The following is a 20,009-nucleotide window of genomic DNA, read 5'->3' as shown; positions in this document are numbered from 1 at the left end:
CTATTAGATATCTACCGCGCTCACTTGTAACTCTATAACTAAAGTCTTTTAACCAGAATCCAGTGATTATAGTAAGGATGAATCGCACAAGATCTCCCGATAATAAAGGATCACAACACGTTATATTATCCTAAAAAATTCCTATCTATAAGTGTAATATTGTTTTCATACCGAAGACTAAGCAAGCGGGACGTAAAAAACAATTGTGTAAATTCTTCTGACAATTTCGTGAACCTGCTGTCGCCGTGCATTAGTCTCCAAGTGTTACGTTGTGTGTTCTATTTCTTTTATAGATTATTAGTAGTAGTTTAGTTTAGAATATAGATTATTTATATATATATATTTTTTTTATATATATAGACATGCATGTTTCGTAATGTAGTTCCTATTTTATAATCATATAATAATTCCTATATCTTTATCGGAATGTAGGCTAGTTTTAAGTATGTATCTTAGATTACTGATTTGATTTAAATAATGTAAGATGCGCACACACATATATATATTTCTGATAATGTAACCTTTATTTCTTTAATTTAATAACATTGTATGTTTTTATGTATTCGTTAGACTATTAGTTTTTTGATTTCATATATACATATATTTCATAAATTGATAATATTGTATTCGTTGCATAGTATTGGAAGTACTGACTCTAATATTTACTAGGTTATTACATGTTTGGCATATATGTTTATACTTATATGTAACTCTCCGAGTTGTTGCAGCGTTGATTGATTAAAATATATATATATATACATATATTCCTGGCGTTTCAATCATTTCCCTTTCTGTAGTTATTCTTATTTCCTGGTTTGTTTGTTTGGTTCATGACTCGTTCAATCCATTAGTTGGTTCTATTTATTTTATTTTATACTGGTTGGGTTTATATTATATTATATTGAACCATAGGTTTTCAAATTGGTCAAATTCAAAAATCGGTTATTGGTAGGTTTATTTAGATTTGTGTATAGAGTGGTTTCTTGTTCTCGTTACGGCTCGTGCGGAGCGCGGGACGTGACAGTTGTATGGAAAATATATTGAAATTATTGCATCATTCCGCTGATCAATTATTGTTCGAAAGGGAATACTTCCTTTTCTTCTCTAAAAAAATATAGTGAACAATTGATTTCTCTTTCTTAGGTAACTTTCAGTAAATATAATTATTGCACGATTTTGTTATTCTCGTACTCATATTTCGGAAAGGAAAGTAAATATGAACATTTCTGTAGAACTGTACAATTAAATAGGTTCCTGTAGCATGGGACTCGATAAGTTCTTGTTTATGCTAGCCTGCAACCAAACAGAACAGTGTGCTACTAACTTCATGCCGCATGGTGTAGCACTAGTCTAGTAACAACTAGCAGTTATCCTACTCATCTCTTGTTGCATACTATTACTACCTTCATACTGGCATTTATTTCATGTCAATTTAAATTACCTTGTTAAGTAAATTTTTATAGAAAGAAATATATTTTCCAATTTCATTCATATCCACATTTATGTAATAAAGAAAGTTTATTTGCGTGTAATATTATAAAAAATTAGTATCCTTATTATCATGTTTTATTCTACAGCATTATTCACATTTTATATTCTATACATTCTATATTTCAGTATTTATTTTCACATGAAATAGAAATAATACTATGGGATCTGAGAGGAAATTTCCTCTCTGGTGGTATACTTGCATAGTTACTTACATATATATACAGATACAACAGATACATACATATATATTTACGCTGCCTTATGCCATGTGCAGTATCTATGCATTAATACGTCGAGGCACGGCACAATGATAATTAAACCGGGAAAAACGTACACATATTTATATACTGTATCGGCCATGTGTAATATAATAATTCTTTTTTATGCAAGTACAAAATTTTAAATGTGTAAAATTTGTAATACCTTATAGCATACGATATCAAATGAAAAAATTTATTCATAATGAAAATTTCATACGTATACAGTTATCTATCTACTGATTGGTAGACAACATATAGTCAACATGTTATTCATCTTGTATATATTATATAAAAATAATACTTATATATATGAAACAGATTTATAGTTGATATTATATTTTACACTAAATTAAATTATATCAATAACGATCGGCCAAAATGATTGATTAATAGTTTTATTTAATAATATTTCTGTAACTGGGAGGCGTGGCACTTTATATACTTCCTTATACTTTATGTTCGTGTTTGGTACTTGGTACACGTGCGCTTATGATGTGTGTGCCATGTCATGTATACGTACTTACGCGCGTGAAGAAGCGTGATTCGAACCTAACAAAGAAACTCATAACATAATTAAAACGGGATGATTGTGTAGCATCAGAAACATTACAAATTAAATTTTTATCAAGACGTAATATTATATTAGACAAACAAATTATAGTTTTATAGAATATTTCTAACATACGTATTTAAATTTTTCGCTAAGGATTCTATATTATTTCATTTGACAGTTTGATGTCTGTCGATAGTTAATATTTTTACACTTCTAAAAGGTAATTAACTGTAAATTCTATATTATCCCCCTTTGAATTTAATTTTTAATGACTTTCAATACTTAGTTTATAATAAATAGTTATACATTATTTTATACATTGATTGTAATACATGTACAGCAAAATTAGAATCACTTTGTTCGAATATAACCTCAAATAAACGCGTGGTTGTTTAGATACAAGACACGAAATACTCTGCTTATTGTATTTTTTAATGCTTTAATTACAGACTGCTGCTGTACAATAATTTTTTAGTTTATCATTGAAAATTGTTGTCATGGAGACTGGATTTTTAAATTTTCACGATGAAGAACAATTTTCAGACTTTTCATTATCTTTGGAACAGGTAATAAATGTGTTAAATTTTTGTTAAATAGTAAATATTAGCATAATTTTCTATTTGAGTTTTAACAATGTAAATTTATATAAAGATTTTATGTTATAATAAACATCTACAGAATATTAATCAGGTATAAATTATGCATTCTATTTTATATTATTAGTAATTTAACTTATATATATTTTATTTAAATTAGTGTGTTATTATTGCATGATATTCATAAATAATTAAATAAGTTTTGGAAAATGGATGTATAAATATACACAGATATGTGTGTCATTAATTTTTGGACAGAATTTATATATGACGTTTTCTTATTTTATAGTCCGTTTAAAGAGTCAGATTGTTATATGAAATTTTAAATTGTGAGTAATACTATAGATAATTGTTTTTAGATATAATCGTATATATTGTATAATTGTTATAATCTTAGTTGATTATTATTAGACATATTTAGGAGATCTGCGTTTATTTATTATTTTGCTGCTATTTTATTATACTTTTATACTTTATATATTAGAAGCAAATAATATAATGTAACAAATACAAAAGAGAAAAACAAAGCAACATATTAAAATAATTACATAATGACAATTTATTCTTAGTGATTTTAAAGGACTTACCAATTTTGAATGTGTGTAAACATTTTTCTTTAAGCTATACAATTATTAAATTAATACTAAATTATTATATATACTATAAATTTAAAGTTTAGTATTACTAAAACAATTCAGGTATAAATATTTCTTTTAAAATTTGAAACATATATAAAATAAATATATATCATGTTTCAACAGAATTTAATGGAAAAACCCCAAGACCTACTGATACATATGGTTGAAAATGATTTTGATTATATGGAAACTCATCTTGATATTACAAATTCTACTAATGTATGGAAAAAAGAACATGAGTGAGTATAGTATTTTTATAAAAATCATAAAATTTTAATTTAATTACTGTATATTATGTCATTTCAGACATAATGAAAGTGTGGATGAAATGTCAGATTCAGAAATTTCTACATTTTCTAAAATTGATAATATTAAAGAAGATTTTGCAAAAGTTCTTACAGATTGGCAAGAACACATTGGTTACTTACAGGTTTTGCTAATTCTTTGGTTCGTTAAATTTATTATTTTTAATGAATGAATTTGTCATTTATGATTCTTTTTTAGGCTTCAGACATGGATGAATACATGGATATTATAGGATTAAGCATGAATGGTACAGATAAAAAAAATTTTTGCACTGCAGAAAGCATAATTCAGGATGAACAAGCAATACATAGCTTAGAATCTAATTTGCTTATAACGGAACAAGAGGAGTTAGGGAATAAGTCTTGTCTCTCATCTTCTCAGGGTAATCACAGTACATCAGATTTAAAAACCACTAATAAAGGCATAGATTTATATCATTTGACATATACTGGATTGGCAATCAATACCACCTAATAATGACAAAATCCGCAATCACTTAGTTGCCAACCCAATAATGTTTTTTATATAATTAGTAACTATTTTTATTGTAATATAGAGTTATTATATTTTATACTATATTTTATAGAGTACATGACAGAAGGTAATTCATATTATAAAATTGATGACTTTATGGAAAATGATAGTAAAAAAATAGAAATAGAAACAAAATCATCATTAATAGAACCCAAACATTCAAAAAGTCAAAATAAGTCAAAAAAGAATATACATAAATATGATAGTATAGGAAAAGATATTAGTGCAAATTTGTTTTTAAAGCAAAAAAAGAAAAGGAAAGAAAAATGCTCACAGCACAATGAAGATATACAAAATGGTGGACAAGATAATAATAAAACTACAAATCAATTACCAGGTATATATGAACAAAGATATATATGTAATTATTGTAGATAAATATCTATATATATCTACAATAGTTATTCATAAATCATTTTTTCGTTATTATTAAGTTCTGGAAGCTGGAGATGTTAAGAGTTTACTTGAGCAATTTGAAGCTTCCGAAAGCACTTTGGTATCAACTTATTCATCTGCTGGAGCGAATACAGAATATGAGACAGATTCATTTATGAAATCTAATGAAATACAGCAATGTATAAAACAGCCTCAAATTTCAAACTTACATAAAGATATTAGAGATGCTTTACCCAAAGAAGTCATCGAAAAGATAAAGGTAATTATATGATTTATTAATAAACTCTTCGGCAAAATTAAAGAATTATGAAAGCGCAATCGAGAAACCGTCATTTTCTTACTGATATAACTTAACTTCTAAAGCAAAGTTGTACAGTAATTTATTTATAGTCATTTTGAAAGGTAAATCATTTTATCTTGTCAAGTTAATTTTTGAGGATGAGATTTTTACAAAAAGAAGGCTGGGAGGTCAATATGGCTCTTTTCTTTTTCAAAGATTTTGCAAACTAGAATGTGATTTAACATTTTTCCCCATGATTCAAATTAGTATAAATTTGAATACTAAATTATCTGTTTTACAAAGTTCTTTTAGAAATCCAGATACATTGCTTTTTTTGTTTATTTGTACAACTACACATCAACTTTTAAGTGATTTTTGTAGAAGGTACACTTAAAGTTTCAAGTGCATGGATGATTTTAATTGCGAACAAAATTTTGTAACCGCATGAAATTACTTGACCTTATTAAATTTTAATAAAGAGAAACTCATCTAATCTTCCAGCTTCTCTTCTTATTGTAAAATCTGCCAAAAAATCAATTTGGGAAGGTGAAAAGAAACCACTTTTCAAAATATTTGCAGGCAGATTATTGTATGATTTTTCTGTACTAAATAATGCCAATCAATAATTTTTTGCTTAAATTTTGAGATGTTTGCTTTTGCCATTAAAATGTATAAATAACAAGAAAATCAGTATTTGGAATAAAAATAAACATAAAAATTGACTATATTGTATTATGTTATATTAGACATCTGCACGTAAAAAGATGATTTCAGTAATACCTGCAATGTCTAGTAATCAAAATAATGGTCACAGTAATGGAACACGTATGCAAGATGCTGCTGCATCACTTTTTCGAAACAAGCTATTGAAAATAGTTAAGTATAAATAATTTATAACAATATATTCATCTTTATATATTTCTAATGCATAAAAATACATTTAAATCATTAATTTGTTTAAGATAATAAACAATTAATCTTTTTTGAAGTGTTAGAATATATAAATTAGATATTAGAAGAATTCTTAGAATTGGATCTCACATTATGAAATATTACATTTGTATTTCACCTCTGCAGTCGCAAACAATTTTTTTACGTGTTATTATTATTATGACAATAATTTTCTTTGTTGATTACGCTTGTTATTATTATTATTATCAATATTATTTACATTATTACTATTGTTGGATAATCATAATGTTTAAATAAGTGTAAGTAATGTAATAATTATCGTATTATATTAGGTGACAAATAATACTAAGAGTAAAACCATCGATGGTGGATTAGTTCAATTGGATCATGATTATTGTAGTATGAATTCCTGTATTAAAGGTTTAGATAATAACAGTGAACATGAGAAACAGTCTAGTGACAGCAAAAAAGTGATTACTATTAAGAATGACAATCAAAGCGTATCTCATTATTACACAGCATATGAAAAAGAATCATTTTCATCAGATTTGAATAAAAGTTTCATGAAAAATACAGAATATTCAACTGACAGCAATTCAAAGAAGGATAGTGGTTTGGAATCAGGTGAAGTAAGTGATAATAATGAAGAGCAGTCAGGAGTTACAACAGTTAGTGATATTCAAGATAATAAACCTATAAAACAACTGCAAAATGAAACAAAGATTTGTAGAAAAGAAATATTAGCAAGCGAGGGAAATTGTCAACAAATTAATATTTCAAGCAATACTACCAGTTGTGTTATTTCTCAAAATGAAAGTGCATCTACAAGTAATGCAATACCTCAGATGAAAATACATTCAGCTCTAGCAGCAAATATTTTGCAGATACGACAAGGTGTCTTAAGTAAAACAAAATCTATAAAAGCAGGAAGTCAAAGAACGAAACAAATGGTTTCTGTATTAAAGAAGCCACTAAATGTACAAGTACCCATTGTAAAGACTATTTCCAATGAAAATATAGTAACTACTACTAATAGTTTACATGATAAAGTACAGAATATAATCGTCCAAGATAGCGAAAAGACATTTACAAAGGAGGAAGAAAAAAAACCTCCCCGTAAAAAATTAAATCTAGCAGAATATAGAAGTAGAAGAGAACAGAATCGCAGTGATAATAGTAGAACAAATTCACCATTGCAACCTATGACATTAGTATATATCCATCATGCTTCCACCACAACGGAACCTATTAAGGATGACCCTAAAAATTTAATTTGGTCAGAAAGAGAAATTGTCTCAGTTTTAAAACCAAAATTAGATGTAGAAGAAAAAACGGTTCGTCCAAAACCACTCACTCATGACATAGGAATTCAAACTTATGAAACAGTGTTTGAATTTCCTCCAAAATCTTTAATAGATGTTGATGAGAGACACAAGCAACGAAGGTACAAGTACAAAAATATAGATTGTTAATAGCTGTTATCTGAAATAACTATTAATTTTATCAAAAAATATTTTATAAGTCTTATTATATATATTCGTCGTAATTTTCGTTTCAAACTTTTGAGATATTTTTTGAAACATTAGAGAAAGCTTTTTTTTTATATAGTACCATACATTTTTGTCAATATTACCTTTAGCTAAAATATAAATGGCCTCAAAGACCTATAATAAGATGATTTTGAATACATCGAATATGATGTACTTTATATAAAACATTTTTGTGTTGTCAAATTTATAAATTAATTTCAGATGTAAGTTCTTATTAGCTGATTATGTTATATTATGCATATAATGTGTTATAATATGTTATAATATATGTTATAATGTAACATATAATATAATATATTATGCAGTGTATCTCAGTATAAATAGATATCTACCTAATGCATATCTTCTTTGTCTCTAATGATATGATTTGTCTTTAATCTTTGAATAATTTTGAACAAGAGCAGAAAGAAATATTCTTTATAGTCATTTCATTATAGTCATCATCATTTTTAATCTTTTCAAGATTATTAGTATCTTTTATATGAAAACACATATCTTTTTCTAATGTATCTTATAGCTGGTATTATAATATTTTCAAATATATCTGACTTATAAACTTGAGATGACTTTAAATCAGTGTGTAAATTGTGAATTTACTATTTATCTGATAAACAATCAAAGTGATATGTGTCTATGGGTACCTTTCGAGTTTCTTAAAACGAATGATCACAGATCGTAATGCTTAAATCTTTCTATCAAATTATCTGTGTACATGATCATTAAATGTCTAATGAATAGCTATTCAAATATTCTATAACAAATTTCCAAATCATTATATTGGATATAAAGATTCAGTATATTACCGCTTTTGATATCATTGGACGTTTTTCTTTGGAGAAAAATAAGAAAAGATGTTTATTGACAATAAATTATTAATTCAGAAGATATATGAAATTGTTTAATTAGAGTTCATGCTGCTGTCAGCAGCAAAAAAATAATTAATTTCTTGTTGCAGAAAGTATATATCAGCTGTTACTTCACTTTGTATCTTTGTAATCACAACTTTAAAATTCAATCACGTTTTTATTGTTCAAGATTATATTTACAGCTGAAATTTTTTGCTTTAAACATTTTTCATATCGTTATAAAGCAGATATTTAGGTGTTCTTTACTGTGTATATTCTCCTGTATATTTCTTAAAAGGATTCAGAACTTCCATTATGAGAAAATGGTCTTGTAATTAAATATAACTAAACAACCAAATATTATTATAGATAGATGAAATTTTATCGTTTTCTTTATTACAATCATTTATCTTACTATATTTATTTTGTATAAAGTCCTCTTTTTTTAGTTAAAATAATCTTAAAAAATATACGTGTTTCATTTTCATTTTTATTAAAACTTCAAACTATTTTTGATAATAATATCTTTAATTTTTATCTAGTTATCCAGAGATATGTATTGTATTCAACTTAATCTTTTACTGTTTAAAAGCATACTTATATTCAATGTAATATTTTCTATTATAGTATTGTAAAATGGAAGATGTTAATTCATACCAATGTAATTATATTTATCTATGTATCATTCAATTCTTTGGGTTGAAACATAAGTATAATAAAATATGAATAAATAGGTACCTGGGTTTGGTAGAAACGAAGAATGGAAACATTCAAAAAGTGTTTATCTTTAGTTTTGAGTTCTTTTAAGATGTTTTGTAATTTAAGAAGAAATATAATTTAAATTAGGTAAATATTTGCTAATAATGTATATTACCATAAAATTTCATAATTTTCAGGGATAATAATGTACAGGATAAAAATCAACGATCTAATAAAAAGCACGGAATTGGTTCCAACTCAAATCGATCTAAGTCAAGAAGTAAAAGTAAAAGCAAGAGTAGAAGCAGAAGCAGAAGTAGTAGCAATCGAAGTAGATCTCATAAACGAAGTAATACACGTCATCGAAGAATAAGTCATCGGCGTAGCTCCGTTAGCTCAAGCAGTAGTTGGTCATCGCGTTCACATTCACATTCACGTTCGCATTCACGTTCGAGTTCACGTTCGCGTTCTCGTCCGCGTTCACGCTCACGTTCGCGTTCACATTTCCGTTGTCGCTCACGTTCAGATACGAGATCTTCTTTCAGTTCAGAATCAAGATATTCACGATCACGTTCTAGATCGACTAGATCAAGATCCCAATCATCCTCTCGATATTCTAGTTGTTCCAGGTATATACTTATGAAATAGATTTTTTAATAAAAATTTAATGAAAGCGACCAATTCTTCAATTTAACAAAGTTGTAAAATTGTTTACAGATCTTCATCTCGTTCAAATTTCGGAAGAATTAAATGGTCAAGAAGGAGAAGAAGACGAGACAGGAGACACTATATAAGTTACGATAGGCATAGACAACATTCTGCAGGAAGTTATCATAGCTACAGAGATTGGAGAAGGTAAGTAATTTGTATTTATAACGTTTTCAAAACATACAAACTTTGAAATTTATAACTATTATTATTATTATTATAAGTATAGTAGTTATTAAAAAGATTGCTAAATTTTTATTTATAAAAAGGAAGCGGAATTGGAATTCTGCAACTATTAGGTGGCTGATCGAGATGAAATTTGGTAGTTATCATGGAGACAGATAGTGGATCTGAAATATGAAAACTATGTGTTGGCAATACACGCGATCAAAAAATATAGATTCATATACATATGTATAGCGTGAAATCTATGTCAGTCTAATGGCAGCAGCGTTGTCATTTTTTCCTTTTTTTTTTCTTTTTTTTTCTTTTTTTTTTTCCACCAGCTGTAGTACATTTAGTCCAAACTAATACCAATATTTTTTGAAAGATTCATATTTTAAAAGTTGTTTTTTTCGCTTATTATGTGTCTCTTGTCTTTGACATATACTCACATGTATCTATCAGCTATATACTTCACACGTGCAATAACAACAAACAGAATTTTTTAATAGATAAATTGCCAAAGATGAGATTTTATATTTCAGATCCACTATCTCTCTCTATGATATGTAGCAAATTTCATTTCAAACGACTACCTAATATTTGAAAATAATGACAGACAGAATATTATAATAAAATTTCACATAAAAGAATGAAATTGACAGCTTTACTAGCTAAATAGCAAGATCTGTATCTTTTGGCACCAGAACAATGACTTAAGCATGTTTCCACATGAAATACTTGCATATTTGAACAACATTTAGACATCCAGTATAAATGTGATTAATTTAGTATAGAATGCACCCATACAAACTGAAGCAAGTAACTTGAATCTTGATAAGTAATAACTCTAATATAAAGTAGTACAAATGAATATTATATGGAAGAAAATCAGATAGTATTATTTATATATATTTCACTTTTTTCAAAATCATCTCTAATATCTTAATTATAAGCAAAATGTTTTTACAACAAAAGATTCACAAACAATGTTTAATGTGTTATCTTTAAATATCAATAAACTTTCAAATCCTTTTTTCAGAAGTATCTAGAATCTTGTCAAAAATATTATATAAGCATTAATGTTCAAATTCAACTCAAATTCTATGATGTATGTTATCAATAATAGATTAAATTTGATAAATGATGTTCTTTACGTGACCTTATAGAAAGGAATTTAAATGGACAAATCCGGAGATTTAAATAGATAGTTAATTGATAAATTCTTGACCATATTTTAGGAATAAAACTCTCTAATATATGCTCGCTGCAAATTGATTTCATTGCTTTATTGGATAGAATTTTTTTGGAAGTCTTTAATGTCGTTTAAAATCATTTTGATATATTACCGTATTAGTTGTAATATTTTTAATTTTTGTTATAAAAGAAATTTAACTTCTATTTTTAAAATTAAAAATGAAATCTTTAATAGTGGCGCCCGGGTTCTAAAAAATCATAGATGACCTAGTTCGGTTCTGATCGAAAAATATTAGCCAGAATCGAATGGGATCCCGAAAGTATCCCACTACATGTATATAACTACATGTATATACCACTACATATATGTATTCAGTCACAAATAAACGGGTCGGGTCCTGAAAGTATATTTCATACAACATACAGACATATGTTTATATTAAAAGATGAACAAGTAGTAACAAATATAGATATTTTATTTTAAGTTATAATACTGAAAATAATTTCTCTACATCTACGCCGCACTAGTCCACGAACCGGGACCGGTCCGTCAGAAATTCCCTGTCGCTCCACGCGAAAGTTATTACTGTTTATACGCCTGAGATAATACTATTATAAAGTTATGATATAAAAGTTATTATATATATAGTTTTTATTTCTGCTTGGGGTCTCTGAAATAATTTTTCTATTTTCACCGACTCACAAGTGCAAAAACGCTAAAAATCACTGCTCGATATTGTCTAGTAGAAATTTTAACCTAATAGACGTAACAATATTTTCTGCATTAGAAATATGAATTAATTATCCTTTCTTATTGACATAATTATTATAAGCATTATCCTTGGGAATATCGTGAGAAATCCAATGGATGAGAAATCATAAAAGAACAATTGTTTTAAACTTTTTAAATCCTAAGTTTTGAATAATCTAATGCAGGAAATATTGTTATGCTTAGTATAGATCAAAATTTTTACCAGTCAACGTAGAGGAATTATGTTTGTTACATCATAATTTAAAATAAAGTACGATATATAAGTATACTATAGTAAGTATGTATATTTAATATCTGTTACTATTTCTTCGTCTTTCGATATAAATATATATACCTTTATGTTGTATGATATATACAAACGGTAAATTATTCAGTGGGTTGTGTCTTTGAAAAACGCTAAAAAATGTTTACTAGGTAAAATCGGCAAATATAAACATTATTGGAACACTGTATATATATAGAATGTTTCATATAATTTTATCACCTGAAAGACCTTGATTATAATTAAAATTTCATAAAAATACTTCCTATAAAAATTATATAGTTTTGTGAAAGCTAATGTAATTACCATAGAGAAATCAATTTTTAAAAATTAAATTCTGTTTGCGTATAAGTGATAAAAGAATGAAATTTTTTCATGTGTAGGAGATTAATCAATATATTACTTCGCATAGAAAATTAGAAAGAAAATTTTGATGACCTCGTAGGGCGAAATTATCTTTGAAGAGGTCATCATATATACAGACGCATAAAATGCAGCATTACACTAAAAAATCAAAATTGACCTATTTTATTTTATTGCCTTTTTGTTATAGAATAAAAATATCCTTATTATACTTTGGTCCATACAATAGTATGTAATTTTTGTAAGAAACATTTTCATATAACTTTAACTGTAACCAAGATTTCTAAGCTGATAAAATTATATGAAATAATATGTTTTAAAAAATGAAGATCGTCTCGAAATTGAACAAATTTTATATGAAACAAGTATGTAAATAGGAACGTCTAAATATTTCTCTTTTTACATACACGTATGAAAAGACAAAAGTTAAAATCAAACCGTTGAAAGGAACAAACAAAATGATAAAAGGAAATGTTTTACCAAGATCATACTATTCGTGAGATTTCGAAATTATAATGACAATCTGATTGTATTTTTTTTAAGTGAAATAATTTTTGCTTTTTCTGGTAGAACTAAAAAATTATGATAACATACGTATCGTTTTGATTAAAACATTTTAATCTAAAGCTAACTAATACATATTTTTCCATATTAGTTCATGTATTTATGTAGTTCAGTTCTTTATATAAAATATAAGTATCAATAATATAAAAATATAGAAAAAATAGGGATGATTTTATATTTTTTAAATAACTTTATTGTAACATGTTAAGTTATTAAACATATTTCAATTATTGTCCCCTTTTTATTGGTTTTTGTCTTTTCCGGGACTACTGACTAATTTTAATAGCAAAATTTTGTTACTGTTATTGTTATTTAAAGCCTTTTCTAATCTTATTTTCACGGTTTTACGTAAGATAAGATGTTATAACACTAGCAAAAAATGCTCTGTATTGTATATTTTCACAAATGAAAGTATCTAATAAGATATTTTATGAGCACAAATGTACTATGATTTTGTCTCACTAAATATGAATATCTACAGAAGCAACATTCTATATGTATGTTTTCATATGATGTGATGTGTAATGTACTTACATAATGTTAAAAAATTATTTGTCATCGTTTTGAAGGTTATTCTACATCTTCAGATTGATGTAGTCTCTTTTAAAAAATTACTGCAACATTGACTTTGGCCTTGGAATTTAAGATGATTTTTTTTCTAATGCGTCATATTCTGTTCACTATGAGGATCAAAAGTTTCAGAGGACCGTGGGTTATAACTCAACCGTTCTCTTAGAAAAAACTATTAAAATTTCATTAATTCTATAAAAGGTACCCAGCAATTCTGGTACAATCGGCGGTAGGATGATTTTACGTTAAAAAGGAAGTCAAAAATATAGAATAAAATTTTTTTATATAATGCTTTGTTTTCGAGAAAATCGGGCTTGAAAATTTAAAAATATATTTAAATATATTTAAATTTGGCTAATTACAAACTAGATGTGAGTGAACAACCAGCAGGTGGTTATTCTACGTGCGAGAAGTGTAAAATGAAAATTTTCCGTATCAAGCTTTGTTTATAGTTTAAACATGTTTAGTTAAGAACTGGTCTGATATACGCATATAATAAGTTTTCAAATTTACTTTTCTCGAAAACTTAACATTTATTTTGCATTTCTTACTTATTTTTATATGAAGAATAATCTTTTGTCAATGATTTACTTTGTTCAATTCGGAATTAGACAAGCTCAATTACAATTAGCTATACTTGATAAGTTCTCAAACTTGATTTTCTAGAAAGTGAATCGTCATATGAAAAAAATTTTTTCTATAATTTTGTCTTGTTTTTTCATATAAAATCGCAATTATTGCCTATTATACCACAGTTATTGGGACAACTAAAACTTATTTTCTTTATAGTAATATACTAGCTGTCCGTCCACGGCTTTAGCCAAACGATATTTGTTTTTATGGTAAATTTATGTTTATTACTCTCTGAACAGTTATGAATTATGAATATCTCGTCTCTTTGACTTGAGTAGATGACTCTAACTTTAGTGGCTTTAGAGATACGGTTATCCTTTTAAAACAAATTCTACCGCCTTTATATCCCTTCAGGGTTCGTCTTCCCAAAAATCCTTTCTTATTTTATGCCGACGTCATAAAAGAAATATTATTTCCAAATTTTACTCCTATTTTTATTCCTAAATACAGTAATTTGGGTTGGGCGTTGATAAATGTGTCAGTCAAAGGGTTTACCTTTTATGTACATATATATATAGATCATAACATAAATGAAATTTGTTTTTACACGATGCAATACAAAAATTTAACCCTGAAATTCAAGATCGAGTTTAGTTTTGCAGTAACATTCTTAATAGATCTCCAGTTATTCGAAAGTATAGGAAAAGTGTAGGCCATGACAAACAATTTTTGAGCATTCCATGCAGACTATGGATAATATATTAGGATATTTTGATTCATGTACCTTTTTAGAAATGAACAAGAATATTGTGTACGCTATCATTTTATTCCGGACTGTTGGATTTATTGAACTGTTTATATATCACATTATTAAAAAATACATATGCGAAGTAAATGACTATTTAGAAAGTAAGTATAAGTTACTTGCTGCAATAGTATTAACTAAAGGAAGTATAGAAAAGTTAGGATATATAACTGATCTACGTTATGTCTAAGTATATTTTATTTGAAATTTTTAACTTTAATTCCACAACTGTGTAGATATGTATATCTATACTTTAAAATAAGCTATATTTTTATTATAATTATAATTTTTCAACATTGACTTATTTGTTTAACGTAGCGTTTTATACTTTTATTCATGTTAGATCACCATCAACTTCATACCGCCGATCTTATGATAATTGGTATGACCGAGAGAAACAGAAACAAGTGGAAGAGAGAAGAGTGATTTACGTTGGGCGCTTGGATGAAGCGATCACTAAAGCTGACTTACGTAGAAGATTTGAAACTTTTGGACCTGTAGTAGATATTAGTATACATTTCCGTGAACATGGGTAATTTTCTGATATTTTATAATTCTTTGTTATACTCATTGAATATCCTAAACTAAATATCTTTTATATTTTAGTGACAATTACGGTTTTGTAACCTTTGCTTATAAAAATGACGCATATGAAGCTGTAGAACATGGTAATGATGATCCCACTTTACCTAGATATGATTTATGTTTTGGAGGTCGTCGGGCTTTTTGCAAAGTAAAATATGCTGATCTTGGTAAGAATAATTATATTACATTACATACATATACATACATATGAAATAGCAATTTACTTTAGGAAATTGTAATGAAGATCTGATTTTAACTAAGATTTATTTACAAGTTTACTGAAAAATCTTTAAGTGCAAATAATCTTCTGCATAAGTTACTACTTGAAAAAATATTTGATATGTACTGTTTAGATATACATACATATACGTGTGTATATATATATATAAATCAAAAATAATCAAAATCACTTCCTGGTAATATAGGCAGAAGTTATTAGCGTTACTATTAACTATAAACAACATTTGTACAAACAGTTGGTCGAATTTCTGTTAAGAAAAATTACACAGTCTAAGAGTTAATTTATATATATGTATATGTATACAGGATGATACACGTAAAGCGTGACAATCGAATATTGTCAAAAATATTGGTGGTACAAAAAAATGTAGTTAAGAAAATCTAATGTGTTCTCGGGGCTACAACTTTCCACATAATTAAAATTTTTGTTCATCAAGAGATCAAGGACATTTCAAGACTATCAGCATATTTTAAAATGAATTTTTTTATATCGCCGACATTTTCGACAATATTCAGCTGTCACGCTTTACCTACCTTACCCTGTATTATTATTACACAAAGTGAACCACGAAACGTGATCAGCTTAAATTATTCTGTTGTTAGTGGTCCGATGAAACATTTTTTTGTCAACTCTTTTTCCGAAGTTCAAGGTTACTACTTTCAGTTTTTTGTAAATAAACCAATAATCAGAACCGAGGAAAGATTTAATTATTATAATTTCTAATTATTGAAATTTTTGAACGATATAAATCAAACGGCGAAGTTTTATTATACAGAAACATTTAATTATATCAAAATTGCTAGTTTAAATAATGGATTTTACTAATGATCAATTCGAATTTGTTTTATAAATATAATGAACTATGATAATAGCATAATTTTTATGTTGGCATCTACCCGAACTATGATCATAAAACTTGCCGCCATGGTCAAGGTGAACAATCCTAATTGGGAGTCAGTTCTTGAATTTGTCAACTCATGAATTTTTGTTCATACGTCATTATATAATATTTTTCATATAAAAAATTTTTAAATACAGGTATAATTGCATGACATTTATAATTGAATATGTATTTCAAATTTGTATAATAAGTAACAAATTCATTCTTGTACTGTCATACCATTTCCAATTTCAATTATTTAATAATTTTGTTCTATCAATATTTCAAATTGTTTACAGATATATACAAATTCAAATCCTAAGTTTTAAAGATATATTTGTATTTTTGTATGATAATCAAATTTATATCTTAAATGATATCATACAAATGTTTATTTCACTAATAGAATCAAGGTCTTTTATAAAAGATATTGTGCCTAATATAAAAAAATAATATTTAAATAATTAAAGGAATAATAAAATTTATTAGTAGAGTAACTGTAGTGTTAGTTTCTGCATTTTGAATAACTAAAGTACATTACATCTTTATCTATCGAAACTAATAATTAACTATAGATTGATGAATCGATAATATTAATAACACACACACACACACACACACACACACACACACACACACACACACACACACACACACACACGATTTACTATTGTAATAAACGATTTTTTAAAAATGTATGTCATTTGATAATTGCTAATTACTATTACAAAATTTGAATCCTTTCTATCTCAAATGAAGTTTTATGTACTAGTATTTCAAGACTTTATCTTTGCATTTTTTTTTCATTGTGTATTATTTTTGTAAAAGTTAAAGTTATTGTCGCATTGCACTATTTTTTACAATTCGATATAAAATAAAAAAATATTCACAGAAAATGAATCGTTACCTCGTTATATTTGGGCAAAAATCTGTCCTGAAAAGATCTTAAAATTGAGAAATTTTCTTAAATTCATTAATAAATTAGAATTATCTGATAGTGTCCTGTTTCTTATTATTCAAATGAAATATAAAGTTTAAAATAATAATTACAGATAGTATATATATGCTATTGCAAATTCATATTAGAATATTCTAATATGATGTTATTTTTTACAGATGGCATGGCAAGCAGTTCACTTAATAGCGGGCACATGTTACAAAATAGTGAAGATAACACATTTGATCTTTTATTAAAAGAAGCGAAAGCGAAATTACGTAAAAGGAAAGTTTGACATATGTACTATTTGTTAGTTATAAATATAATTTAAAAAATTAGCACAGAGATGTCACTGATGATATTTGAAATAAAATTAAGCGAAGAGATCTACACTGGTATTTTCCATTAACAGAAATATAGTAAAAGTTATATAATTGTTATAGACTATAAATAACTGTTGCAATGTGGCATCTATAATGAAAGTAACAGTTAACTGCTGTATTTTTTGAATTAATTGAAGATATCAGTAGCAGACATATGTATAGAATATTTCTTTAATCTATTTTGATATTTTCAATAATAATGAAAGTATTAGATCTTTTCTATATGAAAGTCTGTTTAGTTAAAAATATATAACTCTCATAGATTTATTTTACTCACAGTTTTTATAAATAATTTATTGAAGCTAATACAATATTAATTACAAGATTTCTGATATAGAAGCATTTAAGTTAAACAAAAAAAAATTGTAATTTAAATAATTTTAACTTTGAACGTATGAATCATAGTAATCATACATATTAGTTTAAAGCTATTTTTACGTAGAAAAGGAAATGTAATTTCCTCGTCTTCGATACAAATATTATGCATTAATCGAGATGAAATGCATTATGGAAACTTAAGAACATTTTTATTATACCTACTAAACTGTTTGTATGTTTGCATAGAAAAATGTAGTAACAAAAAAATAACAATCTGATAATACATTTATCCTATCTTATAATGGCTATAATTTCTTTAAGCAATTAAAGGTGCGTTTAATGATTGTATAACATGAAATATATGCATATTTAAATTTGCTGGATAAATATATAACATGGAATACATATGTGCATATTTAAATTTGCTTCGCTTACTTACAATTTGATATATAGATAAATTGAGTTCCCTATATCTTTCAAATTAAAATTTTTATTCATATATTATCGTACAAATTGTTAACTGTATTAACACTTTTTATCTTTAAATGTTATAAACTCGCAATAAACTTTTATCACATAAGTTTTTATTTTTATATGAAGAGTAACATGGAATTCAAAAAATAGTGTTATTCTGACATTTATTACATTCTTTTTTCAACATTTATCTGTTTGTTAGTTTTTTTATTAATATAATGTAGAATTCTTAGTATGATGTATTTATATAAACATAATTTAAAGGTAAGAAATGAACACATTTATTATAGATTTTCAAGTAAATATATTTTATTTCAAGTCCAAATTAATGATGCCGAATTGAAAAGAAGCAAATTAAAAATATTTATCCCTAATTTTAGGAACTATAATTTCTTTTACAGTAAAATATCAATTTCTATAAATTTTAGTAAGTTTTATTAAATGTATGTATTGCTCATGCTGACTGGAGATTAACATTTAGTTAGCTTATTTTACCAATATAATTGTTTATCTTACTTAATTATCAATGTAGAATAATATAATAAATGAATCACAATTTAAAATACTTTTATTCGATAGTAAAATGTACAAAGATAAGTACAATCGTTGAACTATATTGTCAATCTTTACTATTAAATTAAATACTGATCATCATTTACATTTTTTGTTCATAGATTAAAGAATTTTTATTTATTTTTAAATTTTATTATAATCCACTTTTATAGAACACAAAAAAATATATTTTACATTATTTTTAATCTATAGTTATCCAGTATTATTTACTGACCAATAAAAACAAATATTTTACGGGTATACGGCTGGCTATGGTAATAAATATTCATAGACATGGGACTGATTGGATATGCAACTAATTATCAAACAATAAATTTCTCTTCAGATCATTTTTAAGATATTTGGCTTTTAGCAAAATAAAATCTACGATTATATTTGTGTGAATATTATGAAAAAATTATAAACATAGTATGTACAATTATACATATAATTCGTAAACGAACATTAGTAAGTAGTTACGAAAGTAGAATATTTAAAGCATTTTGTGAACTACAAAAAATATCAATAGATACTTATAATTTTGAACAAGAAATGACATTGTGGTATTAACAACATAAGATACACGTTTGTGTTTTAAAATCA

At 26.2% G+C, this 20,009-nt stretch overlaps 1 protein-coding gene across 5 annotated transcripts; it reads left to right on the top strand.

Annotated features, from left to right (window-relative positions):
* The first annotated feature begins 2,231 nt into the window (after nt 1–2,231).
* LOC139987881 (uncharacterized) lies at nt 2,232–19,451 on the top strand. 5 transcript variants are annotated; one of them, XM_072004633.1, is made up of 15 exons: nt 2,232–2,524; nt 2,754–2,870; nt 3,662–3,777; nt 3,845–3,968; nt 4,043–4,226; nt 4,431–4,715; nt 4,813–5,033; nt 5,801–5,929; nt 6,299–6,401; nt 6,486–7,410; nt 9,258–9,689; nt 9,778–9,915; nt 15,380–15,568; nt 15,643–15,788; nt 17,859–19,451. In XM_072004633.1, exons 2-15 carry the CDS (start codon nt 2,802–2,804, stop codon nt 17,972–17,974), a joined length of 3,177 nt encoding a protein of 1,058 aa, XP_071860734.1. In that variant the 5' UTR covers nt 2,232–2,524; nt 2,754–2,801; the 3' UTR covers nt 17,975–19,451. The 5 variants fall into 5 exon arrangements, with proteins under 5 accessions (XP_071860734.1, XP_071860736.1, XP_071860733.1 ...); XM_072004635.1 differs by lacking the exon at nt 5,801–5,929; XM_072004632.1 differs by having other exon boundaries at nt 6,299–7,410.
* Nucleotides 19,452–20,009: the final 558 nt, after the last annotated feature.

This window comes from Bombus fervidus, chromosome 6, assembly GCF_041682495.2.
Source record: "Bombus fervidus isolate BK054 chromosome 6, iyBomFerv1, whole genome shotgun sequence".
Taxonomy (NCBI): Eukaryota; Metazoa; Arthropoda; class Insecta; order Hymenoptera; family Apidae; genus Bombus; species Bombus fervidus.
The sequence above is the reverse complement of the archived record's forward strand: the minus strand, read 5'-3'. Positions and strand labels throughout refer to the sequence as shown.

Coding starts and splice junctions, on each gene's coding strand:
- LOC139987881 (XM_072004632.1), top strand. CDS start 2,802: ATGGAGACTGGATTTTTAAATTTTCACGATGAAGAACAATTTTCAGAC. Junction 5,930..6,298: donor GAAACAAGCTATTGAAAATA/GTTAAGTATAAA, acceptor GTATTATATTAG/GTGACAAATAATACTAAGAG. Junction 15,569..15,642: donor ATACATTTCCGTGAACATGG/GTAATTTTCTGA, acceptor TTTATATTTTAG/TGACAATTACGGTTTTGTAA.